At 37.5% G+C, this 25,681-nt stretch overlaps 4 protein-coding genes across 5 annotated transcripts in view; 1 reads left to right on the top strand and 3 right to left on the bottom strand.

Annotated features, from left to right (window-relative positions):
* kmt2a (lysine (K)-specific methyltransferase 2A) overlaps positions 1–1,401 on the bottom strand; it is a 32,819-nt gene extending 31,418 nt beyond the window's left edge. The window contains exon 1 of one of the 2 annotated variants that reach the window (XM_039670515.2): positions 1,081–1,401. In XM_039670515.2, coding sequence (XP_039526449.2) covers positions 1,081–1,326 — 246 coding nt within the window. In that variant the 5' untranslated portion in view covers positions 1,327–1,401. The remainder of the gene's footprint in view (positions 1–1,080) is intronic. The other variant, XM_039670514.2, reaches the window with a different exon arrangement.
* A 680-nt stretch (positions 1,402–2,081) lies between these two features.
* On the bottom strand, positions 2,082–12,488 carry ube4a (ubiquitination factor E4A (UFD2 homolog, yeast)). The gene is made up of 20 exons (XM_039670516.2): positions 12,353–12,488; positions 11,591–11,758; positions 11,322–11,498; positions 9,001–9,113; positions 8,727–8,879; positions 8,426–8,585; positions 8,141–8,343; positions 7,878–8,069; positions 7,460–7,793; positions 7,253–7,379; positions 6,626–6,930; positions 6,405–6,537; positions 6,129–6,319; positions 5,948–6,048; positions 5,406–5,519; positions 5,068–5,242; positions 4,685–4,865; positions 4,270–4,417; positions 4,010–4,167; positions 2,082–3,718 (listed from the first exon to the last, which is right to left on the bottom strand). The coding sequence occupies exons 2-20, from the start codon at positions 11,715–11,717 to the stop codon at positions 3,583–3,585; spliced, it is 3,228 nt and encodes a 1,075-aa protein (XP_039526450.2). The 5' UTR covers positions 11,718–11,758; positions 12,353–12,488; the 3' UTR covers positions 2,082–3,582.
* phykpl (5-phosphohydroxy-L-lysine phospho-lyase) lies at positions 12,465–17,016 on the top strand. The gene is made up of 12 exons (XM_039670520.2): positions 12,465–12,603; positions 12,735–12,853; positions 14,431–14,590; positions 14,665–14,739; positions 14,831–14,918; positions 14,998–15,114; positions 15,393–15,475; positions 15,560–15,785; positions 15,890–16,044; positions 16,167–16,256; positions 16,327–16,457; positions 16,570–17,016. The coding sequence occupies exons 1-12, from the start codon at positions 12,545–12,547 to the stop codon at positions 16,620–16,622; spliced, it is 1,356 nt and encodes a 451-aa protein (XP_039526454.1). The 5' UTR covers positions 12,465–12,544; the 3' UTR covers positions 16,623–17,016.
* nherf4a (NHERF family PDZ scaffold protein 4a) lies at positions 16,596–25,605 on the bottom strand. Its single transcript, XM_039670519.2, has 11 exons — positions 25,575–25,605; positions 24,213–24,240; positions 24,027–24,091; positions 23,719–23,924; positions 22,227–22,434; positions 20,587–20,723; positions 20,285–20,489; positions 19,364–19,560; positions 18,851–19,045; positions 17,305–17,535; positions 16,596–17,225 (listed from the first exon to the last, which is right to left on the bottom strand). The coding sequence occupies exons 1-11, from the start codon at positions 25,588–25,590 to the stop codon at positions 17,193–17,195; spliced, it is 1,521 nt and encodes a 506-aa protein (XP_039526453.2). The 5' UTR covers positions 25,591–25,605; the 3' UTR covers positions 16,596–17,192.
* Between the last annotated feature and the right edge of the window lie 76 nt (positions 25,606–25,681).

Genomic DNA, 25,681 nt, shown 5'->3' with positions numbered 1-25,681 from the left:
TTGTATAGCAACACTGTTTACTGCTACTAGCATCATCCATTTCTGAACCCAAGCTAGAGGGCAATGCAACGTTATAGCTGGGCAAAATAATATCAGAAGTGCACACATGCACGGCCACAGTAGTTTTAGCAACAGAACATTACATATTCTGAGCTCAATCTACCCTTTCGTCAACGCCAACACTTTAAACTGAAGTTTAACTAACACAGCTGGGATACATGCACTCTGCGAGCTATCGCTAAATGCTCAGACAACAACAACCAACTGCCACAGGGTGTTCAGTCCTGCTAAAAAAATCTGCTCGTTTATGCTTATTGAAACACCCTTACCAGTTTATTTCTTTAAAATATGAAATTCCGTTAACGTTATACACCACCAGTCTTTTGGTGAGATAACGTTACACAGTGAGCTAACTTGGAAGTCCAATATCGAGTCATCAAATGTCATTTAATCTCTTTTTGAGATGAAAAAAAAAACAGTTTAAAATGACCAGAGTAACTGAAAGGTGCTTAATATCTGTAAACCTCATCCTTCCTTGATGTGTCTTTAAGCGTTCTTGGACTTGATTTAATGGCAGAAGCTGGACGTTAAACTGTCTTAAAAAGTGCTTTCAAGGTGTTTCAATTCAAATAGCTGTGTCACATGAAACGCACGAGACTCCGAGTAAAACTGAAGTTAAGCCCAGAGCAGTCTACAGTTATCTGGCTTCGCATCTCCATCCTGTCAAAAATGGCAGTAAACTCTTCAGAGTCCCGAAATATGATGCCCGATCGCCTCCACATAGACACATAGATAGACTACAAAGGCACAGCAACATCAGTCATTAGTTTTGAATAGGTGCGTGTTTTGATGTGGGCTAGCTAGCAGTTTAGCCTGTCAGTGGTCCCATAGTGAGAAAAACAGCACATGGATGGAGGCATGTGTCTGCTGCGCAGCAAAATAACTAGCTCACTCACTCTCTCACTCACTCTCCTCTTCTCTGAGCAAGTTAGAGCTGCTAACGTTACACAGCCGCGGAGTTATTTGTAATTCCTTATTCATCGTGAATGAGGCTAACGCTTTAGCCTGGGTCCCGCTTACCTCCCCGCTGCTGGAGCCGCTCGACTCCCCCAAAACATCCCGAAATTTCTGCAGGTTGCTGCTGATGGCAGCGGACACTTGCAACGCAGCGTCGAAACCGGGCCCGAGCCCGTTCGCGGTCAGATTAGTCCCCGCGCTGTTTAGGAGGGAAGCATTGACTCGAATTCGGCCCGCTTTCTTCCCGGTGCCCGAGCTGCTGCTCCCTCCGGGCCGAGCAGGGAACCGCCACCGACAGCTGTGCGCCATTTTGCACTCTGCCTGCCTGCCCTAGGATCAGGAGCTCAGTGTGGGCGTGGCCCCGAACGAGCGATTTCAAGCACACGGCCGCTCTAGTCTAGCAGTCAGAATGGATTATCCATGTTTCAGGGTGGTGGTACCGAGGACCCCGACAAGATCCCAGCGCAGACTACGCTCAGCGATGTTTTTACGCAGGTTACTCAAGGAAGGGAGGAAAAAAACTCTACATCAGGCACAGGAACACTGCTTAGTAAAATGCCGTACACTTTTGGCCTTTATGTTTGAGATATAGTCTTTAAGAACTTAATTATATTACAGAAAATAGTTACGTTTTAAACATTAGCTGCTTTTACTGTAATATGTTATTAGCTTGGACAAATTATATTCTATTACGGATGCATTTTTTGGCACTCCTACAGTCACCAAACGGAATTGCAAAAATAGTGACTGTTTTCATACAGGTTTCTCTGAACGCCCCCATCTGCTATTGGTTGGGGGAAACAAATAGCCCCGCCCTTAACCAAAGGCATGGGTTGAGGTAATGTAGCCGTCTCAGGTTGCTCAAACAGCAATGTTTTGACCCATGAGATGTTTGGGGGTTTTTTTTATAAATAAAATTGTCGTGTAATTATTGTGAATTTTAAAGAACCACAAACGCAAAATTACAATACATTTCTGAAAGCCTTTGACAAACAGTTTTAAAAATAAATCGTAATAATTTACACATCACTGCTTTTTATTTTGGAAATTTGAAGTACAATACATATTTTTATTTTATTTTATTGCAATAAACAAGCCATAAGCACAATTAATACATGATTTAAAAAAGTTTAAAAAATAAAATGAACATCAGTGAAGCATGCTGTTATTTGGGGCAGTTCAATTGATTAATTTGACATAATCATTCATCTAATACCACTATAGAAAGTCTGGTTGTTCTATATTCAAGAGGGACATGTTAGCATGTACATTATATATCTACCACCTTTAATGCTATTAACTCAAGTTCAGTTAAAGTTATTTAATTGTGATTAAAAGAGACAAATGATTGCATATGCACATCTCAACAGACAGAAATATGTTTGCTTTGAGAATTCATGGGGCCAGATTTATTGACTGGATGAGGTCTTGAGCGTATGAGGGAACAAAGAATTTAGAAAACCCAACTAACTCACTGAAATGAACAATTCAATGAAAATCAAAATGCAGATATACCCTACAAAACTTAATGGGTCAGTCTAATGCAACTCTCTCACAACTGAAGCCACTGAGTGGACAGTGTCCTATCAATGTCATCTTTTAAGACAAATGTCAGAAGGAAAGTCCATCCACCCAAAGCATGCAGTTTTGCAACAGTTAACAAAAGGGCATGATGTCACTCTGCATGAGAGGAGGTCATAGGGCTGACTCAGCAGTCAAACAAGTCATTACTCGGGACATATTGCGCTGTTAAAAGACAATGGATTCTTGAAAAATGTACAGGGGTATTTCCAAACATTTCAACAAGAGCTCAATATTCTTAACAAGTCTCATAAAAGTCCATATTATAGCAAATGCTTCAATCATAAAATGTTCATAATGAACAAAAACACTCTGACAAATGGTCGAGTTCCCGACCAGCCCAAAAGGACGTGTGACTGTTGCATAATGGAGCACAAATGCCTTTAAAACCAATAGGTACAACTATGAAACTGAAACTCTGTGGAATATAATGCTGATGATCTTAGCAAAATATTCTGACATTTTAATCTCTTCTGCAGCCAACATTATCCTCCTTCCTTAATACCAAATGAGGCCACAACTCTTCTTCCTTAATATCATACAAGGTACACTGCTTACATTCTAACTTTCTAAGTTAACAAATAAGCAATGCATATAAAAGATTGCATACATATGAATTAAGTCAGAGGTAGGGCAAATGCACTGAACAGGTAAGCAAACCTTATACATGTCATCATCTGTCTATAAACCAAAGTTTTATTTCCCACAGTGAGCAGCTTGTAAAGGCAAAATGCAAAAGTTTGAGTTCTGCCTACAGAGACCTCGAGCGTCAGAGAAGTCTGAGAGAACAGATAGCTGAATATGCTACAGTATTATGACATTTTGAGATTTGCATTTGACCTTTGAGAAGCATAAATGCAGACGTGCTCCTCCAAATGTGGTTAAATGTTCTTGTTTCAAAGCGGTATGAGAGAGGCTAGAAACATCTGAATGGCTTAGTCATACAGAGCATGCCTGGGTGCTGGGGGAGGGGAGTAATGTGGTTTAGCCACTAGGTCCCATTTGCTGGTTGCTTTGCGTATGATCAGCAAGCCACTTTATGATCTGTTGCCTGAGCTCTGCGTTAGGCCTTATCTGGTCCATGGTGAGCGGACTGCGGTTGAAGGGGTCTGTCTGGTCACTAGAGCAAAAAAGACAAGAAAGACACTGTTATTTTACCTACTCAAATAGCAGTTCTGTTATTGTAAACTTCAACCATAGCTATTAAAACAGTTTTCTGTGAAGCCGAAATAAATAAAATATCAATATAGGATGATGTTACCTTTGCAACTGTTATTAAAGCTATTTATAAAATACAAAAGCACATAAAATGACTAAAATGATAAAAGCTAATCCTAGAGCTATAATAGTATATACAGTACATAAATAATACTAAAATAACACTGTCTGTAAAGTTGTATACATGGCTCACCTTAGTAAGTGTCGTGCTATTGTTGAACGGTCCACTGTGACGTTTGAAGAAGGTAGCAGCACCGGATCAAGCATCAAGGTAGACATGATGGGATCCAGGAATTCATCCGGAGCATCAGAGTAGGTCTCCTCCTCTTGCTGATGCCTGTCTGCAAGGGACTGAAGGAGACACAAAAAACCAACAAGATTACCATAAACACACCCATGACTTCCTAAGAAAGGTGTGTTTCTAAGATAAATATGTATAGCGATTAAATTAACCTTAATTTTATCTGCTAGGATACTAAAAGATACAATCATTTCGCCAGGCTTGTTGATTTTCTTGAGGACGCGGACAGTTTGGCAGAAGAGAGTGGGAGAATATGACCTTCCATCCTTTGGGACGGTGGCACAGAAATTTTCTTCATCTCTGTGGCCAAAAAAGCATCCATAATAGTTTACTTAGTTTAGTCAATATTATTCTCAAATAAATACATAAATTCATGCCCAGTTTCACAGACAAGGCTTAAACCTAGTCCCAGACTAAAATGCATGTTTGAGCTGCCTTAACTAAAAGCAACTTGCACTGGCATCTCAGTACCATTGCTATGTCTCAAGATGCACACAAGTAAATGTCTTAATTTAATGAATCCTGTCTGTGAAACCAGGCCTTTAATTAGACAAACAAAGAGCCTACCCCAGGTTTAGGTAAATAGTACAGATGTCTGACACTAGCTGCTGGGGCTTGAAGTCGAATTCACTGAAGTCTTTCACCTTCAGGGCGCCCATCTTGGGGCCTACCAGGTGCTGCAAAAAGTAGTTGAGCATCGAGATGATCCTCTCAGCAAGAAAGGGGTGAACAAAAAGACCTTTTATTTCTGGAGGGAAAAAATAAATACAGAGTTTCAGTGCTATTTTTTATTCTCTAATACTCTAAAAGCCAAATTCTTCCCTCAACAATTATTTCAAATCTTTCTGTTCAGGTCTAAATTTGTCAGGTAGTTTATAAACCCCCAAAAATGAATAATAGTTCAGTGATGTTAATATTTTAGTGCATTTGGTTTCTTTCACGTCTCTTACCAGATGTGAGAAAAGCCAAGGTGCCAATGGTCTCATTTGACATGATGTTGTGGAAGCGACCCAGCTGTCCAAACATCTGCAGACTAGATTCTTTCTCTCTGCGGGCGTCAGGGGCCAGACTGTCCCACTCTCCCCGATCCCTTTCCAGCTGGAGGATTTTGATTTTACTTAAGTACTGGAAGGAACAGATGCATTTGTGAGTGACGCATCTTTAATCTGTTTCCTGATACCAACCATATCGTGGTTAATATATATTAATGTAATTAAACAACCAAGCTAACTTGATCTTGATCGACCCTCTTGATCTGTTACCACCCGTGTAAATAGGTTGGAAGTACCTGTATAGCCTCGTCAAGTAAGAAGATTGCATCATTCATGAGGAGATTGAGAAACCTTAGGAAGAGGGGCGGATTCATAGCTTCAAGGTTTTTAGAGGCATAATCTGCAAGATGCTGTGAGGAAACAATTTTTTTAGTTGGTAACACTTTACAATAATGTCTTATTTGTTAACATAATTTTGTACAACGTTTATTAACCATTCATAATGCAACCTTATAAAAATACAATTGTTCACAGTGCATTAACTAATGCTAACAGATGTTAAGATTCAAATTTTAAGATTTGAAATGTAGAAGTATTGTTTATTGTTAATTTATGTAGTTAACTAATGGTAACAAATGAAATGTAAAATGGATTCATTATTTCATTGTTTTATTTTATCATTTTTTTAAACATTGTTTTAGATTTTATTTGATTGATTTTTATCCTGTAAGCTTTTTTCTTTCATATTTTCTTTTCTTCTTTTATTTATTCATTTTAAGTAATTCCAAAGCAACATTAAATATTATTTTGAATAATAAAATGTCTGCCTGGTTCTCACCTTAATGCTCTCCCTGTAACTTTCTTCTCCCCACATGTACTTTAGAATGGCATACATTGGCCTCCTGTAATTAAACTTCTGCTCAAACTGATGAGGATCACCTGAGAAATAAGCCGTAGACAAAATCTTATACAGGCTGTAATAATCAAATAAAGAAATGACAAATACTTCAGAAACTGACCAGTGAACTCTATATCCACAAACACTGTAATGAGGGCTTCAGCAAGTTGGGGTGCATGCCGATATGAGCTGAACGCCCTTTGGCGCTGGAACATGATGGGCTGGGTAGCGCTAGGTGACAGAGTCTCCATATGGGGCATCACTGCCTCAAGAACCTCTGCCAGCTTTGCCCGCAAATGAGGATTCTTCATTCTGTGAGTGAATATCCTAGAGTCAACAACAAGCCACATGGCATGCACAAAACACGTGAGAAACTCAGCATCACACTGGCTCACACCTATCAACGTTGCCCATGAACACAGTGATGAAGGTCAGGACATGTTCTAAGCTTTCCGCCGAGGACTCCAGCACCTCGTCAGCAAAGCGGCGGAGGAATATGAAGAAATCGCCCATGTTTTCAGCAAAGAACTCTGTGAAAGGAACAGGAGATTTGGTGTTCAAAATAATTGCAACGACTGCCAAGGTGTTTACTCAAAAGGAAAATAAAAACAGGGATACCTGGTACGAAGCATAGCAGGCTGTTCTCCAGTGCAGGTAAGGGAAAGGTGAGCGGGATATGTTCAGGGCCCTGGTTGCCCAGGCTGAGCTGAACCAGCAGGGCGGCGCAGGAGGCTTGAAGGTTGAGGCAGTTTTGTAGCATGGCGGGCTGCGTGGTAGCAGCCTTGGTTGAAAGATAGATTGTCATAAGGCGTTCAAATTGTTCCCGTAGCTCTGTGGCTGGGCCTCCACTGAGCTGTGTGTCCCGCCACGTCCCCTGGAGCCGGTGGAGAGACTGATTCATCTTCACCATCTGATCATGAAGTCTGGCAAACAAATACCATTAAAACATGTGTTTATTTCTGCAAATCAGTGTGTTTCCAACAGAATGCTGTGTAATTTCCAAAAGGTTTGACTGTGTAATATATATATATATATATATATATATATATATATATATTACACATATAAACTGGTGTCTGAATAATTTTTGGTTTGACTGTGTAATATAATATATATATTACACATATAAACTGGTGACTGAATAATTTTTGGTTTGACTGTGTAATATATCTATATATATATATATATATATATATATATATTCTATAATAAAAATAGCATGACTCTTTCATAATGAAGTGTTACCTATGGAAGCCCAGGTACAGGGTAAGTTGTGTGAGGATGAGGTTTTCTGTGAGAAGGCTGTATGATTGGGCAAATTCAACCGTTTTTTGAGGGGGCACAGGTATCAGACATGTCTCCTTGTCCAAACCTGTAGAGGGAAGTATAATCAGTTTAGATGGTTAAGTCTGAAAAGAAATAAGAAATTAAGGTGGAGCACAGGTAGATCACCTCTAGCGTGCACGTTTCTGTTACGCCGCTCTTCCTCACTCAGCTCCTTATGCAAGCAGTACGTGGGGTTAAAGGTCAGGAGTTTGGGGGAGTAGGGTCGAGAAAACGGCTGGCAGAGCTTGAGCAGGGCAGCTCCCAGATTCAAGAAGAACGCATCCGAAGCAAACATTTGGAAGAATATCTCGGGCATCTGGTTTGCCCAGATTTTTGCCCGCCCCATGTTGGCCTGCAGGCAGCAACCCAGCCATGAGAGCAGCAGGTGGCGCGTCTCACTGGACTGCTGAAGTAGGTTTTTCAGAATCTGATACAGCTTATCATGAAACTGCCCCATAAACTAGCACATGGAAAGACAAGAAACGAAAGGGGTTAGACTTAATGTCACAAAGCCTGAAAAGCTTTTTGTAAATTTTATACACACCTGGTGAATATTCGACTCTTGAACCTTCATTTCCTGTGGGCTGGAGCGAGAAGGATTGAGGAAAAAGCCATGGTTCTCAACCACACCAGGAGTTTTCAGCAGACATGATATATTCAGGATCGTTCCCAGAAGTGTTTTCTGATACTGAATCCCACTGTTGGGATCTTTGGGCTGACTGTGCTCCATTAAAACCTAGGATCAGAATATTATTATCCAAAAATATTTCAGATCTGTATGAAAGGAAACTGCAGAGCATTGCAAACCTTAGAAATATCCTTGTGTCGACAGAAGTACAGGAGAATTTCCAGATAGGAATACAGCAGCAGCTGACAGAGGTCTAAGTCTTTGACCCGGCCTTGGAAAATATCAAACACTGGCACCATAACCTCCCCGAAGGTCCGCACCTCTTGGTCAGCCAACAGAATAGCGATGACCTCATCCAAAAACTCCACAACTTCCTCAAACTCTGCAAAGACCATGACACAAACACATGGAATCAATTCAGGACTTTCAAACATATCATATGACAAATCAAATGTGACACTTACGGGCTCCTCTCACAGCCTCCAGCAACAGGTCCAGAAGCTGCTCATAAACATTCTGACTGATGTAGATCTCTGGGGTCAACAGTACCGTGCGGGCATTGGACAAAGTCAGGTTTCTGCAGCGAACAGCATACGACAACAGCTTCTCCGGGACTTTAGTGACCTGTGTTATTTTGAATTACATTATCACATTCAGTCAGTCACAAACAGAGAGTACGAGCATAAACAGTGCAATGAGCAGACGCATTTCATTGTTTTGGCACAACCATATAGGTCGACAATGTATAGAATCTGCAGAAGATACCTCCTCCTTAGCTCTCTGGTAGCAGGCATAAAGGTACGGTATGGCACGTTTCTCCCCAGCATCACGATCTGCTGAGAGATTCACTACACTGCAGGAGGTCATGTAAATGAGATGGTTACCTGGCTCTTGCAAAAGCAGCCTGTTGAACAAAGCCTGGAGGGGGCAAATGAAGGAATATTATTCTTATTCAAAGTTCATAATATATGTGGGAATGTCTATATACACTGTATATTACACAAATTTGGAAAAGAAAGAAACACTTAACATATTGTACCTGCTCTATGGTGTCCATGTTAAGCCAGTCCTGGCCGTCAAGATCAGCGGCCATTTCCTCGAGGTATACACAGCGTGGTGGGATGCCATTACCACCTCTTAGACTGGGGTCACCTGGAAAGATTTCAACCAACATGGATCATTACAAGCACAATATCTTAATACAACAATAAATACATTCTTGGTGCATATTATGAACTCACATATTCACAACCATTTAAAAGTTTGGGGTCGGTAAGATTTTTCTATGCTTTTGAAAGAAGTCTCTTATGCTCATCAGGCGGTATCTATTTGATTAAAAAAAAAAAAACAGTAAAAACGGTAATATTGTGAAATATTGTTACAATTTATATATTAAAAAGTATTTGATTCATGTGATGGTAAAGCTGAATTTTCAGCATCATTAGTCCAGTCTTCAGTGTCACATGATCCTTCAGAAATCATTCTGATTTTTATGAATCTTTAAAGAGAAAATTAAATCTTTTGTGACATTATATATGTTTTTACTGTCACTTTTGATCAATTAATTGTGTTCTGACTGAGGAAAATCCTTATTTTCTTTCTTGTCCCAAACTGATAATAGAGAATAATTAAAAGCTCTAATGGCTCATGATGGCTCCGACATCAAGTTTTCAGAACGCCTCTTTCAGCATGACTCACACAAATTGTGTTAAAGATTTGAATAGCAAACAGACCAGTGCGATGGACAGTAGATAGATGTAGAGGATAAAGATAAAGACACAAATGAAAGCAACATAAATGACGTAATGAACCAAACTGCAGTGGATGAGGTCATCTGCAGCACTGCCTGGAAACTGCATGTCATTGTGATACGATTACCTAAACTTAAATCATCAAGAAATTAGTCATTTACTATAAACAATCTAATGTCCCTTTCTTCCCAAACTATCTAGAAGTACACTTGCATACGCATGAAATGGACCGGTTACAGAAAGCATCTCAAAAGTAGTGATTCACAACTGGAAGGTCACCATGACCCAAATATGGTCACTTCTGATGGTGTCATGAGATGGTATTCATCCCTCCTGGGATGGTGCTGCTCTTCTCTCTAGTAATATGGCACATTGTCTTAGAGCCCATACATGACAATCTAGGGCTCAGGTCAGGAAGCAGACAGACTGGCTAAACCAACCATCTGTTAGCTGTCTCACGTCACCAAAGTCAGATAAATCCCATCACATAGAGACTCTTTCACCTAGATATCATCATATATATATATATATATAAAACAACAACTTCCAAACCCATCTAAGGGTAAAAATGTAATTGATGTTCAACAAATAAAAAACAGATATAATTCAAATGAGCAAATGATAAAGCTTGGGTTTCTGAACATTTGATTTGCTTCAAAAGCACTTATTGTTAATGATATAATTACAGATTATAACCTAGACATATTGTGTTTGAGAAAAAGCTGGCTAAAACCAAACAATTACATTACTTTAAATGAGTCCACACCCCAAGATTACTGTTATTAACATGAACCTCATCTGAAAGGCAAAGGTGGAGGTGTTGCTCTAATTTATAGTAATATTTTCAGAATTACTAAGATACTTATCTAGTTTCAAATATAATTATTTTGAAGTGTTGATGCTTAATGTAACAATATGTAGTGTAAATGATAAATCACATTCGAGATTTGTGCTGGCTACTGTATAGAGGCAACAAGGGGACAATACAGACTTTCTATCGGAGTTAGTACTCGGTGCAGATAAAATCCTAATTGTTGGTGATTTTAATATACATGTAGATAACGAAAAAGATGCATTGGGATTGGCCTTTAAAGATATTCTTAACTCTAGGAGACAGTATAGAGAAAGAAATCTCTGATGACCGAGGCACTCCTTAATTAAAATGTCTTTATTGCAAAAATGACATGTCCTAAACGCGTGGAGTTCAGAGGACAGAGGAGAACGCGGCTTACAATAAAGGTGAAATTTATGAAAAATAAGACTTTTAAAAAAAGAAAAAAACACAAATACATGTTATATTGCACACCATAAACACAATCATGCAAAGAAAAAAAGAAAACCACCCCTTTAAATAGAAACCCGTCATTTGAAATTGTAAAAATAAAATATGGTTGTTGGTTTTTTTTTGCATTTTTTATCAAATAAATGCAGCCTTGAGCATAAGACACTTACTTTTAACTTTTACGACCTCAAACTTTTAAACGGTAGTGTATATTTATTATGATTATATAGGAAACTGTGTTAACAACACTATTTAATTTACAATCACCAAATACTTATAGATAATGGGACATGTAGTTCTTATAACAAGTAGTTGTTTAACACTCACTGTTGTCCAGAGTGATGAGGAAGATCCTCTGGATCATGTGGTTGACATTGAGCTGCTCGCAGAGCTCCTGTCGCGAGCGGAAAGATCGGCTGATCTCTGCCACCGAGTCATCATTTTCATCAATGCTGTCAGACACAGAATTTTCTGACTCAGACTGGCTCTCTCCTGAATCTACAGCTGCATATGGGATAAAAAATTACAAAGTACCATCAAATTAATGTTATCCTGCAAGAATAATGGCAGAGCAGTGCTTATTACCAAAACCTTACATTGTTGCTCAGCTTGATGCGGTTGCTTTTGGCCAGATGCAAACTGTTTTGCGTCAGCGAGAGAACTGAAGAGTGCTGCGAAGGGGTTTTTGGAGATGTTCTGATTATTATTGCCCTGGTCTGTCATTTCCCTGGAGCACGTCCTCCATCAACAGGTGTATTTATAGCCTACAGTGAAAAAAAATGCATAAATGACATTGAGCATCTAATCCAAGTGCCAAGACCAGCCCACATCCATCTAGGTAAATCATAAAGTATTCTAAGCTCATTGCAAAGGGGTTTGCCTACATGAATGGGACACTGTATATTTACAATTACAAGCCAAACTATTCCCTTTTTATACTCTTCTGATGAGTCACTAATAAAAACGAACAAATGTATTAATCTGGGAGTCATATTTAAGCAAGAGGAGAGCAGAAAACAGATAGGGTCAGGTATGCTAACTTGCTACATACATGTCATATTAATTGCTGTCAGGAAATCAGACTACAATAGACAAACACTCAGTGGTCTGAAAAATGCGTAATGAATGTAAACCTTAATAAACATGAGTTTAATAGCAGTCAAAGACACTCACTGACAGAAGTCTTTACTGACTGTCAGGTGTCTCAATCTAGCTGAATAACTAGCAACATGCTTAGCAACTGACAGCGCGCTGGTAATGCTGCTGCTGATACACAGAAACTCAAGGCACAGTAAAGTAAATAATAGATTAAATAGCAGAAATACATTGGTAAATATCAGTGTGGATGCATGCCATACCTAGTTTTGGGTTGAAATATGGTAAATCTGATGTGGTTCAGTACTGCAGCTCCAGATCGTACTCGGTGTGTGACGTCATTAGAAAGGGACGAAACACTGTCCGGTGTTTACAGTTTCCTCTAAGTTTTTTTCCTCCCATTTCTACAGTTCAAAGTCTTCTCAGGTAGCAGACGACGAAACCGTATCGTTGGAATGGCTCTGGAAATTTTTCACAAAGACGAAACTCTGCAAATGCGGAGGGAGCTAATTGGGTAACTTAACGTTAAGTTGGATCAAATATTAGCTACACTGTTAAGGCCTGGGGTTGTTTGTAATTATTAAACTAAGGGCCCATTTTTAGACAATTCTGATTAAATACTCTTTCGAACTCTTTCCTTTTCAGAGAGTCCTGCAGACTCTTTTTCTCCAATGATCCCGTGAAAATATTGAGAGCACGGGGTCAATATTTATATGATGAGAATGGCATGCAGTACTTAGATTGCATAAGTAATGTTCAACATGGTAAGAAAGTTTTAAAATTATATCAGGCATGCTTATACGGGTATCTTCAGGGTGCGATTTGCCGGGGGGGATGCGTGGGATTTCCCCCTTTCTGGTCAGTGTGTCCCTGCCTCTGCTTAATTATTTTTATCCCCGGTGGGGATAAATTTATCCCCCCCTCAAAGTGATCAGTGCTACTAAACTAGTGGTGAAACGGATCAGAAAACTTATCATGGATCCGTGGTTTGATTAAAGTCAATTTTATTTTTAAATGCGCTACTTTGGCTGACTCTCATATAGCTGTCGCTCTGCACGAGTCTGCAGACTTGCTCAATGTCTCGCCCACGGCGCTATCTGATTGATTACACCTCACGCCTATCAACACTGGCGAGACGGTTGCATGTCCGCACTGGGCTGTGGAGCTGTGTAGAAAGGAAGGCAGCATTCAGAATAAACATCACAATCTGATTATCTGTTTCTATGATGACAAGCAGAGCTAGTGTCCCAGTCACTGAGAATGGCCGAAGTTATACACACACGATGTTTCACTCACTCTTGAACATCTGGCGCGAGTGATTTCAATGTTAAATCGATGTAAAGACGCGTTTGCGCGCGTCTAGAGGTTCTGCAGCGCGAATGAGGCATCTGTCTTTTCTATCATTTTGCTGTATCTCAGCATCGCGATGTAACATTAACATTATTACTTTCACTTAACAGCAGCAGTAAAACTGTTTCTATGACGGTTTAACTTTGCAATCAATCCGTGGTTCAGGAGAGGCTGATATAAATTTGCCTACCCTATTAATCTATTGATTTAATTATTGCATGTTTTTCGTTACATGATCACAGTTCAAATGTGTGGGAAGCTATTAGAGTAAAAATATTGCGTTAGGATACTTCATGTGTTAATAAGATTTTTGTTTCCTGCAGTGCAAATGCAGTGATGAAGTTCATGTTCTCATGATTTATTTTTTATGAATATATATATATATTTTTTCAAAACATCCCCCCCCCCCCCCCCCCCCCCCTCTGTTTTTTTCACAAATCGCACCCTGGGTATCTTAAGTGTCATTCAATTTAAAAAATGTGTCTGTATAGATAGATTAATTTGATTAAAAATGATTAAAAATTGATGTGTGCTGCTTAATATTTTTGTGGATTTTTTTTATTGATAAATAGAAAGTTTGAAAGAACACATTTTTTAAATAGAAATCACTGTCACTTTTAAAATGATAAGGCATTCTTGCTGAATAAAAGTATTTCTTTCTTAGTTTCAAAAAAGTCAGAACACATTTATGATTGTAGTCAGAACACATCTAGAAATTATAACTGAAAAAATGGTTTATTTGTAATGCAAATAAAGTATATTTCTTGACTCTCCTACAACGTTTCTACTTCTACACTTCTACCATAGTTAATGTTCCTGTAGTAAAACCATTATAAATTGTCCTAAAATGAATGCTAATAGAAACATAATCAGCTCTTGTCATCATCCCAGTGAATTTAAATAGGCTTTCCAGAGCACTACAGGAAGTGTCAAGTGTCATGATTACGAATCACAGAACCATGATGACACTTGATGCATCTCGTCTTTGCAGTGGGACACTGTCACCCCAGCATCACTCAGGCCGCGGCTGCTCAGATGGATCTTCTAAATTCAAACACTAGATTCCTTCATGATAATATAGTGCAGTATGCATCTCGGCTGGCAGCAACACTGCCAAAGAAGATTTGTGTCTTTTATTTTGTCAACTCAGGGTAAGTAACTCTGTTTATTCAGTTTAAAATAAATATTCAGTGAAATCTTATATAGATACTGTCTTCTTCCAAAGTTCCGAGGCTAATGATCTTGCGTTGAGACTGGCCCGTCAGTATACCCAACACCAGGATGTCATCGTGCTGGATCAGTAAGATTTTAAAATGTGAAATTTTGAACAATTATGATTCTAATATCTGCAGGTAATGGCTACATCATGTCATGTTTACCTGCCTCTCCAGTGCATATCATGGACATGTCACCTCACTCATCGACATCAGCCCGTACAAGTTCCGAAAACTAGAGGGACAAAAAGAATGGGTTCATGTGGTGCGTACCAGACATACATCTTTTTAAACCATTTTTTAAGGCTTTTTGCTGCATACCATACTTTCTTTCATATCTACAGGCACCACTCCCTGATACTTACCACGGTATTTACAGAGAAGATCATCCTGACCCTGGACAGGCTTATGCAGACACCGTGAAATGTCTAATTGAAGAGGCACATAAGAAAGGCCGCAAGGTATGGTGGGAAAAATCAGTCATTAACTTAAGTTAAATATTTATTACTAAAAATATACTGACTATCCTACTTAAAGTGATAGTTCACCCAAGATACTCACTCTCATGTCATTCCAAACCTCTTTTGTGTAAAGAAGATATTTTTTAAAAGTTTCCATTTTTTTGTCCATACAATGAGAGTCATCCAATGTTATTTTAGTTTGGAATGATATTAGGGTTTAGTAAATGATGAAAGAATGTACTTTTTTTTGATGAGCTGGCCCTTTAATTTGTCCACAGATTTCATCTTTTTTTGCTGAATCTTTACCCAGTGTTGGTGGCCAGATCATTTTTCCAACTGGTTATTGTAAAAGAGTAGCAGAGTAAGTTTTTTTTGTAACTTTTGTTGAGTGTCATCTTTTTATTCAGAACCTGCTGAATGAAGCTGCTTGTTTTTTCCCCCTCAGATACGTTCATGAAGCAGGAGGGGTTTATGTGGCAGATGAGATTCAGACGGGCTTCGGTCGTGTTGGGAGTCATTTCTGGGCTTTTCAGCTTGAAGGCGAAGACTTCTGCCCTGACATTGTGACTATGGGCAAACCAATGGGCAATGGTCATCCGATTGGATGTGTGGCAACTACAAAGGAGATAGCTGGTGCTTTTACAGCCAATGGTGTGGAGTACTTCAACACAGTGAGAACCGTTATGCTTAGAAATCATTTTGTGCTAATAAATGTAGCTTTTACATCCTTTGTAAAGTGAGTTTGGGTAATATTTAACCTTTTTATCCCATGCAGTTTGGTGGTAACCCAGTATCCTGTGCCATTGGTCTGGCGGTGTTAGATGTGATAGAAAAAGAAGATCTCAGAGGCAATGCTGTGCGTGTCGGAGGTCATCTTAAAGAGCTGCTCCTTCAGCTTCAGACTAAACATCAACTCATCGGAGATGTGCGGTAAGCATGAAATTTAGAAAATCAATTTTAACTGAGACCTCATTAAATACCGATACTGTAACATCATGCTATAATCTCAAAGAGGAAAACGAACAAATGTGTCTCCTGTCCTTTTTCTGCAGTGGTGTTGGACTGTTTATAGGTATGGAGCTAGTTAAAGACAGAGTGTCCCGAAAACCAGCAACAGAAGAAGCAGCACATTTTGTTCGAAGGTACTTGAAATTTTTCTTCTTTCTCAGCTTTTTGCATTTATCTGATAACTGCACTTTCTGATTTGTTCAGGCTTAAAGAGGAGCGCATAGTTATTAGCACTGATGGACCATGGGACAGTGTCATCAAATTCAAACCTCCAATGTGCTTCAGTATGGAGGATGCTGAAAGAGTCGCTACTTGCTTAGACCAAATTCTCACAGGTTGGTAGTAATTTAACAGTTAATTCAGCATGGTGTAACGTAGTCTGACTCAACGCAACTGCAATCATTTTGTTTAAATATAATAATTAACTATTTGTCTTTGGACTTGCAGAATTGAAGAATACCCACCAAAAAGAGAACTGTGGAAAAAGTGTATTAATGTAGTGCATAAAGCAAACATTTTACACGATTTGCATTCTTGAATATAAATCTGTATATTCAAAATTCAAATACTGAAAGGTGAAAATTCACTCATGCTACACATCTGTCATCAAAAACTTTTGAAATAAAACTTATATATTAGCATGAAATCACACCTCTATATGCAAGTTTCCAGAATGAGGTGTAAACAAATAATAAAGAGTTAAAGATTTCGTTGCTTTTATACTTACAGTCATACAACAATATAAATCACTTTCTGTAAACCTGATTGTATACAAATACTCTCTATAATTCTGTATATTACATTTGTACTAAAATGTGTTGTGACTGCATTAAATATGATGATACTATGTATAATGACACTAATAATAAATGTAGTAATAGACAAGAAGATTTGCTTTTTTCTGAAAAAATATGTTTTCCCTTTTGTCAATATCTTTGAAATACATAAGACAATCTTCGTAAGTGTGTGCAAAACATTTGAAATTACTTTCTTTTTTTTTAAAGAATGAAGATTTTACAGAAATTGTTAAATAAGTTAACAAAATGAATGTTTTACCTCGTTATATTAATTCATACAAAATCATCTTGTGAAGTCTCTGGAACCTGTAAAACAATGTTTAAATTAAAAAAAATAATAATCCTAAAATCACAAAACCCATGCATGTGTGTGAGCAGGTCTCACCTCATTTGAACTTAAAGTCTGGCTGGTTTTGAGACCTGAAGTCTGTCTGGTGTTTCTCAGTTTCTCATATCCTATTCCCTCCATGACTAGCAGCCTGAGAGTAGTTCCTCCCTCTTTTATCAGTCTCACTACTTCATCAAAATACTCTTCCTCCACATTCTGTCCATTCACCTCTACCACCACATCCCAATCACACAGCCCTGCTCTCTGTCCTGCACTCCCCGCCATCACCTATAGACAAGAAGGAGAATTACACATATCAGTTTCCTTGGAAAAGACTTGGGAAAGCATATTTATTTAAAGCTGTAGTCTGTAATTTTTTCAATGTTAAAGCTAGAATTACAATTTTTAGGTGTACTATTCCTTTAATATGCAAAGGCAAATATAAGTCAAGTTATTTTCGGTGAAAGTGTAAACATTGTAGTGATGACAATACGTTATTCTTTTTGCTTGAGCATCCCAACCCTGTCTTAGCCAATGGCATGGGTCTGGGGGCAAAGCTATCATCTGCCCGACCAATGGCATATGAGGGGCATGCTCAGTGAGACTTGTGTGAAAACATTGTGTCAATTTTTGCTATAGATTACTGCAAAGATGACATATTTTTGTTGGCTAAGGGCCCATCCACACAAAGACGCGATTCGTTGTATACGTATACATTTTTTTTATCGTATTGGCATTTTGTCCACATGGATCCGGCGTTTTGGGAGAGTGAAACCGATATTTTTTTAATCCGGGTCCCAAAGTGGATAAATCTGAAAACGACACCCTTGCGGTTTCGTGTGTACAGCCAATCCGTATATTTAGTGAAACGATGATGTCATCACGTCACGTGTCGGCTGCGTCACACGCCATCTTCTTATTCTTCTTGGTTCGTATACAGCGCGCAAGGTTATGTGCATGCTCAAAGTCTTCTTCTCTGTTTATAGTGTATCTCTGAGGCAGAATTACAGCGCCCCATACTGGTCTGGCATAAATACTACAAAAAAAAAAACGTATCTTGAAAAAGGCATTTGCTAACAAGTGCAGTAACACCTCAATGCAGCACATGAGATCCACGGGGAGGAGTCGGATCAAGATCCAAAGGGTGGAGATGGGTAGGATTAGGGTTGGGTTTAGGGATTAGGGGTGGGTTTAGGGATCAGGGGGCGGAGTTGGGTAGGTTTAGGTGTATGTAAGGTGGGAGGAGTTGGATCTGGATCCGACTCCTCCCCATGGATTTCATGTTCCGCAGTGAGAACCATCTCAACAAGTGTCTAATTGGGACTGAAGTTGTCGATGATATTATATGTCATGCATTTAGGCTTCAAAATTCATAAAAGTTGTGTTCTTTTCATGATGTAGAAAACATCTAAGAATTATGAACTTGTACTGGTCACAGCTTCTTTTAAGAAAAAATCCTATTGGGTTTTTGTCAAGGGAAACAGGGAGATGCTAACTTACCGATTGGCCTACTACAAACATCATTACTTCTAAAATTTTAATGAACATTTAAGACATTTAGTAGATTTACCAATAAAATAGTAACTAAACTGAGAAACAGTACCTGGCCGATATACGTCCCAGGCTTGTTTTGAACACAGCCTAGGTTGAAGCCAAATCCCGAGCGCTCCTTTTGAAGCACACAAAGTCGAGGCTGTGCTGGATTTTGGTGTCCCTCATGATGTAGTGGGGGAGGTTTAGAGAACTGTTCCCTTTTTGGAATCTGGTCTTCATAGAACAGCAATGGAGAAATACCCAGCTGAAGTGGATCAAATAACAGACACCTTCTCAGTGATCATTTTAAGCACTACTGCAAGAATACTGATTCCTATGCTATGTAGGTCACAGCAACCCCACCCATTCCCTGGGGTCCATGTCTGTTCCACACATTCATGATTCATTCATTTCATTTTAAAAACACCTGTTTCGATGTGTAGCATAAGAATTAGGAGCATGAACTTAGACTCTTGGTTAGCCCTCAGGGTCAAATGTCTTCAATCAGAGGTAAAATATGTTGATTTAGCAGCTGTTCGTTTAGCAAGTGTGTTGAGCATGTGCGTATGCGTGCATTAAGCACCTGTGTGTAATAGTCTCTGCCTGGGATGGAGATGGTGGTTAGGGTGACCTGCTGGCCGCTTTGCCGTATTTTGCTGACGATGCCCTCATGCTCTGCATCTTCCACCTGCTCCCCGTTTACTGCTAGCACAAGCTCTCCATCCTCCATTCCTGCAGTCTCAGCTGGGCTGCAGGGGTCGATCTCTCGTAATACATGAGCTGTAGAGTCAATATATCACAAAGTGATGCAAATATACTGTATACTCAAATAAAATGTCTACTGTGTTTCTGGCTAGTACCCCATTTGACTACTAAAACTGGGATTTAAAAAAATATTTGATGCCATAGACCCCGAAATATGTTCCTTTTATACAAGGGACGTCCTTCCTAAAATATATTTAAAATGGTATTTTTTTTATTTTTACTACATATAATATGTAGTAAATATATACACACACAATACAAAACAATGTTTAAAATATTATCTGAAAAAAGAAAAATTTTCTTTTTCTACCCACCAGTAGAGTATGTTATATGTATAAACCTGAAGAGAAACATAAAACTATGTATCAAAAATAAAATAACATCACATAATGTCCAACCAGTCTTTGGAATAAAATAATGTCCAATTTTGTAAGTTTTAAACTTGATTATTTACTGTATTTCATTTAATATTTATATTATATTTGTATATTTAATATTTATGTTTAATCAAGTATTAATGCTTATAAAATATGTGTAGTAATTATTTAATTATTATTATTACAGACGATTTTAGTGCTTCAACTTAAACTTATTTCAGTTATTTGCCAAGACACTATTTTTAATTTTAATTTAATTTTGTTTTCCATAAAATATTTAGATTCAATTTAAATTTTAGCTTAATTTCAGTTTACAAAAGCTTTTAATAGTTTTAGTTTTAATAAACTGATTGATTTCTTACCAATACATCCAGATCGTAACTTCTCTTGCCTTAAGAGGAACCCGTATCCCTGTGGTCCTTGAGTCAGGTGTAGTGTTTTTGGTCTGTAGGGTAGATTATGAGTTTTGGCGAAAGCAGGAATTATGGGTAATCTCAAGCGATTATAACTCTTTTCACTCCTGCTGTCAATTACCAAGACAGTCAGATGGTCCCCACATTTCTTCACCTGATGGAACAAAGTGGAATCTAGAAGCTCTGTGGTCCCTAAAACTGAAAATATTGGAGATTACATTCTAATGAAGATATCACATGACTACACTTACCATTTTTGACAGTGCTGCATATGTGAGTGCTGAAACCATGACTCCGTTGATCCAGATCAGCCTGTCTCCATTCTGGACTCCTGCTCTCTCAGCTGATCCATCGTTCACTGGACTGAGACGATAACAGCCTCGCTCACCTACTCAAATATTGAATGAACCAGAACTGTCCACAATGATCCATGTACACATACACCATGCTGAAACATCAACTACTTTTTCATCTAGTTCCTCATTTAGTACACTTTGACATCTATCCATCCATCAAGCTGATGGGTCCTTAACCCCCTTCACCGTCCCAGGACTGGGACACCTAACTTTACTTCACTATGTTTCTTTTAAATCCTAATCTAATAATGACAAAAAAATACCTAAAAAAAATCTGCATCATAACAGGAGGTTTTACCTTTGTCACAAAAAAAATCGATGTATCATTTGAAAGCTTATAAACTCAGAATTCATCCTGTGAAAAGCGTTTTATAATTGAACATTGCGTTATCATAGAAACGGTACTTATTTTATCAGGCTCCTCCCCTTTTGGGCATCATTATATTTCATAATTTATGATCAAAACCTTATCTAATCTTGACACAACACATATTGTCAGAAAGGTCTGAGTCTCAAGGTTCCAAATTTTGTGACAGAATTGATATTTGGACAGAAATTTATTAATTTGTTAAGGCAGAATACAACTAAATTCAATGGAATTCAATGGCACCCGGTGGCTATTTTTGGTACTACGCCTAAACAAAATCTCATGGGAACTTCAATTTTTGTGATATCAACTTCAAATTTCGAACATAATTTGGTTAGATTTATGGCTTTGATTTTATAGTAAAAAGTATTTTGTAAAATATATATTTTATATAAAATAAAAATATATAGTACAGTATATTTGATATACTGTAAATTGAAACTTCCATAACTGTTTCATACTTTCATTTTTTTTTTCAGCAATAGTCTGCTGACTGCTTTCTTTAAAACAAGACCAAACTTGGGTATATATTCCAAAGCATTCTTGAATTACAACCATTTAAGTTTGAATAGTGCATTTTAAACCCCATTCTCAAAAAGTTTAGCTAAAGCAACTAGCTGACAGTTACATTGTTAACTGGAACAAGTTGATTGGTTCTTGTCTGCAGCCAATGAGTTTGTTGCTCAACATTTAAATAGTTGGTCAGTGTTTGCTGTAGCAGTTTGCAGCAAGTTTTTTTTTTGTGGTGTTGCCATGGTATTTTTGTCACCAAATTTAGCAATTTTAAATTTTGCTGCAGCAACCTTTATTTATGTTTTGTCACAAGGAGCTATATGGCTATATGTAAATACAATTAGAAATGTTTTGTAGATTTACACACACACATACATACAAACATACATACATACATATATATATATATATATATATATATATATATATATATATATATATTCTATTCTGTATATTTATCCTAGTCTGTCCTACTTTTTAGTGCTTTTGGGAGATAAATTCTGTAACCTCTTTGAAGTCTTGATAAACTAAAACTTGTTTTGTGAATAAAATTTTTACAAATCTTAAACTAGTCATCTTAAATTAATAAATGTAAAAAAAATGCATCAATCTAAGCTTCAAACACATGTTTAGTGCAGAGCAAAATGAGGCGTACCTTCAATGGGAATGATGCTGAGGCCTAAGCCGCTCCCAGGCTCTTTAGTGATGTAACATAACCGTGGGCGAGAACAGCCCTCTACGGGATGGTAAGCTCTAGCAAGCAGCATGAGGTCTCTTCTCTCCGAAACTGCAAACTCATAATCCTGAGCACTCAGCACTAATAGATATAGTTTCAGCCCAGACGCCTGCACCTTCAGCACCACCTGAAAACAAGACACTAGGTTTACACTTTATTTTGAGCTGTCATTGTTACAGTGTAATTATATATTTAAGTACGGAATAATATGAATTAACAACATGTATTTCGCTCTAGGGTTAGGGGGTAAGGTTAAGTACAGGGAACATATGTAACAAGGACACTGTAAATTAAAGTGTTACCGAGTATACACAGGATATATGCTAGAAAGAGTAAGGTCTCATCAAGTAATATTAACTACAAAAAGCAATGCATTTGTTATAATGTTTGTTAATCTTTGTTATCTGTTCATATTAAGTTCATTAAATAATATTAAAATAAAGCACAACATTATATACAACATTAGTTAAATAGCCTATTAGTTAAAATGAACTAACAATCTAGGGTGAATCTCAACATTTACTAATATATTTTTAAGATCAAATCTGTTAATATGTTAATGCACTGTGTACTAACATGAATCTGAACCATATTATGTAACATTAACAAAGGTTAATGCATGTGTAACATTTATATTCTGTCATGTTCAGAGAGTCTTGTTTCTGTTTCCTGCCTGTCCTTGATTAGTCATTTTGTATTTAGGTTTTAATAAATTATATTTTTAATTATATTATTATATTAATTATATTGTTATATTTACTTCATTATATTTAATTAAGTTCTATAATAAATTAGTAAATGTTAAAATTAAAAACAATGCTATTAATAAAATGATTGTAAGTATTTGTAATAAAATGCTGTGTAAGTTTTCATTGTTAGTTCATGTAGGCTAGTAACTAATTTTAACCAATTTGAACCTTATTGTAAAGTGTTACTGGTTTAATAAAGAAATTATATAATTAGTTAGTTAGTTACGTAATGTATAGGCTAACTAATTAAACAAATTGAACCGTTGCTGGTATGTTCAATAAAAAATATTATATAATTGTTATTTTTTCAGGATGAATATTGGTATAAAATATGTGAATATCGGGAGTCTATTGTATATTTATGAACAATGATAGCGTTGTTGTTTTGTCACCAACACTCTGGAATACTTGATTCTCATTAGTTAAGCATGTAATATTCCCCTAATATTTGTCATCTGCCATGGTATTTTGTTGTAATGATGTTGTCTAGGGACAAAAATGATTTGTATTCCAAATCACATGTTTGCAAAAAACAGGAGTTTTTGAGTGAACTCTCCCTTAATGCTGCGCATCTACTTGCCAATATCATTTGTATTCCAGTGTCTGTGTGTTTAATTTACAGAATACAAAGCTCTCATGTTTGCATAAAGAAGTGCTCTCACAGTTGAGTGCTCCTTGTCATCCACAAAGTCCTCATTGACCTCCAAAACACGGTCCCCCTTCCTCAGCCCAGCCTGCTCTGCGCTGCTCCAAAGCTCCACCTGCCGCACCACATGTCCCCTGCAGCCAGGGTCCTTGCTCAGGTAGAAGCCAAAGCCCTGACCCTCCTCCCGCTTCAGAACACACAGCCGCGGATGCACATCAGGCTCTGGGGACATTTAATCCAGCATGTCAAATCTCTTTTTCTTTAAGCAAGTTGATGATCTATAATTTGCTGATTGGATAAAAAATATTAAGGAAGTAGCCTAACCTTTGTCATCCGAGATCACTAAAGCAGGGTTGTCGATCCCTTCTTTCGGGTTGAAGGTGAACTTCCTGTGGAAAACATTTGCACTGTGTTGTAATTATTATTTTTTTTTATGTAAACAAACTGCAGGGTAAACCAGATACGTGAAGAAAGTCTCAAAGCATTAAAAGAACATTCTGAAGAACTTACTTTGGTAACTCTGGGGCATCCACTGGATCTGTAATAGTAAACAATTAAAATTTACTAATAAAAATAAAGCATGCCTAGAAAAAGGTACAAAAACTCACATTAGTGGTACCTTTTAGGTGGTTCAAGGTCCAAATGGTTCAAGGTCCAAAAGACAGTATCAGTGCAAACTGTTCAAAGGGCTTTAAACGATTCCAGATGATTTATAAGGGTCTTATCAAGTGAAACAATCAAAATGAACGAATCTTTTTTGTGTCATTTGGTTCATTCAACGAACAAAATGAACAAGTTGACTCAGTAAAAGATTCTAACAGAGTTCAAACAGGAGAGTCACACAGAACAGAGCAAGGCGACCATTTGAGCTTATAAAACTTAAACTTTGTCATTTTTTTTTAAATGAGCGATCATTTCGCTTGATAAGACCCTTATTCATCATCTGACATCGTTTAAAGCCCTTTGAACAGTTTCTCCTTTTTGAACAGAAACTCCTTGAATGTTTTCATCAAAAACCTTAATTTCTTTTCGACTGAAGAAAGAATGACATGGATATCTTGGATGACATGGGGGTGAGTAAATTATCAGCAAAAGTTTTTTTGAAAGTGAACTACTCCTTTAAGCCTTTCTGAAAATGTTTTGAAAAAACAGGACACAATATTTTATTTTACTCATTTCCATAGATTCAAACCCTCTACACAGTTCCTTAACAGGACTTTGTTGTTTTTTTTTTGTTTTTTTTACAAAATTTGCACTGCAAGGGCCGAGCTATTTTACTTTAAAATAACACTCAGGAGTTTGCCTTCACAGGTAAACAGATATATGACTTACAATCACACAGTCAATCTGTACACAATGCTGACAAGACTTGAGGTCAGAGTTCAAAAGGAAAATCTTTAGTTGATCGGATTCAGTGCTTATTTTTGTCTGTACTTTCATTGTAAAATCTTTTAAAAAAGAAAAAATATTTTTTACAGAGGTAATGAAGAAATCAGCTTATTTATATAATTGTAACTCTTCGACTGTTTAAATAACTTTTTTGAAAATCTTTAAAAAATAATGTTCCAAATTCTCACAATGTAGTTTCAATAGTGTGCAACAAAAGAAATAAAGGGATGTAAATATATTACTATGACACTGCTAATATCACACCTATCCATCTATCATTATTACTTCATTCGCTTTTTCTTTAGGACCTTTTTTTATACAGTAAAGTTTGTCGATCTCCACTTGTTTATAAAAATAAATAATAAACCCCTATTAAAAGTTATTTTCTAACATTTACATTACAGGCTGCACAATCACTGCAATGGAATATAATGTTGTACATACATATGTGTGTGTATGTATATATATACAGTGGCAAATTACCTGTTGTGACTCTCATGATCCTGCTGAGCCCTGGTCTTCGTAAAGTGTGCAAGGTACACATTTAAATGAAGCATTACAATGCTTTTGTCAGTATGACTCCTCCTTGT

Source organism: Pimephales promelas, chromosome 16, assembly GCF_988280905.1.
Source record: "Pimephales promelas chromosome 16, fPimPro1.hap1.1, whole genome shotgun sequence".
Classification (NCBI taxonomy): domain Eukaryota; kingdom Metazoa; phylum Chordata; class Actinopteri; order Cypriniformes; family Leuciscidae; genus Pimephales; species Pimephales promelas.
Note: the sequence above shows the minus strand (reverse complement) of the source record. Positions and strands in the feature narration are given on the sequence as shown.

Bases quoted from the DNA above. Each gene is read 5' to 3' on its own strand.
- ube4a (XM_039670516.2), bottom strand. From the start codon at position 11,717: ATGACAGACCAGGGCAATAATAATCAGAACATCTCCAAAAACCCCTTC. The intron at 6,931-7,252 runs GTAACACTTCAT...TTTGTTTGCCAG, and splicing joins CTGTACCTGGGCTTCCATAG to ACTTCATGATCAGATGGTGA. The intron at 3,719-4,009 runs GTGAGCCATGTA...TTTTTGCTCTAG, and splicing joins ATAGCACGACACTTACTAAG to TGACCAGACAGACCCCTTCA.
- phykpl (XM_039670520.2), top strand. From the start codon at position 12,545: ATGGCTCTGGAAATTTTTCACAAAGACGAAACTCTGCAAATGCGGAGG. The intron at 14,740-14,830 runs GTAAGATTTTAA...CTGCCTCTCCAG, and splicing joins GATGTCATCGTGCTGGATCA to TGCATATCATGGACATGTCA. The intron at 16,458-16,569 runs GTTGGTAGTAAT...TTGGACTTGCAG, and splicing joins CTTAGACCAAATTCTCACAG to AATTGAAGAATACCCACCAA.
- nherf4a (XM_039670519.2), bottom strand. The intron at 24,092-24,212 runs GTAAGTTCTTCA...TGTTTTCCACAG, and splicing joins GATGCCCCAGAGTTACCAAA to GAAGTTCACCTTCAACCCGA. The intron at 22,435-23,718 runs GTGAGAGCACTT...TCTTGTTTTCAG, and splicing joins ATGACAAGGAGCACTCAACT to GTGGTGCTGAAGGTGCAGGC.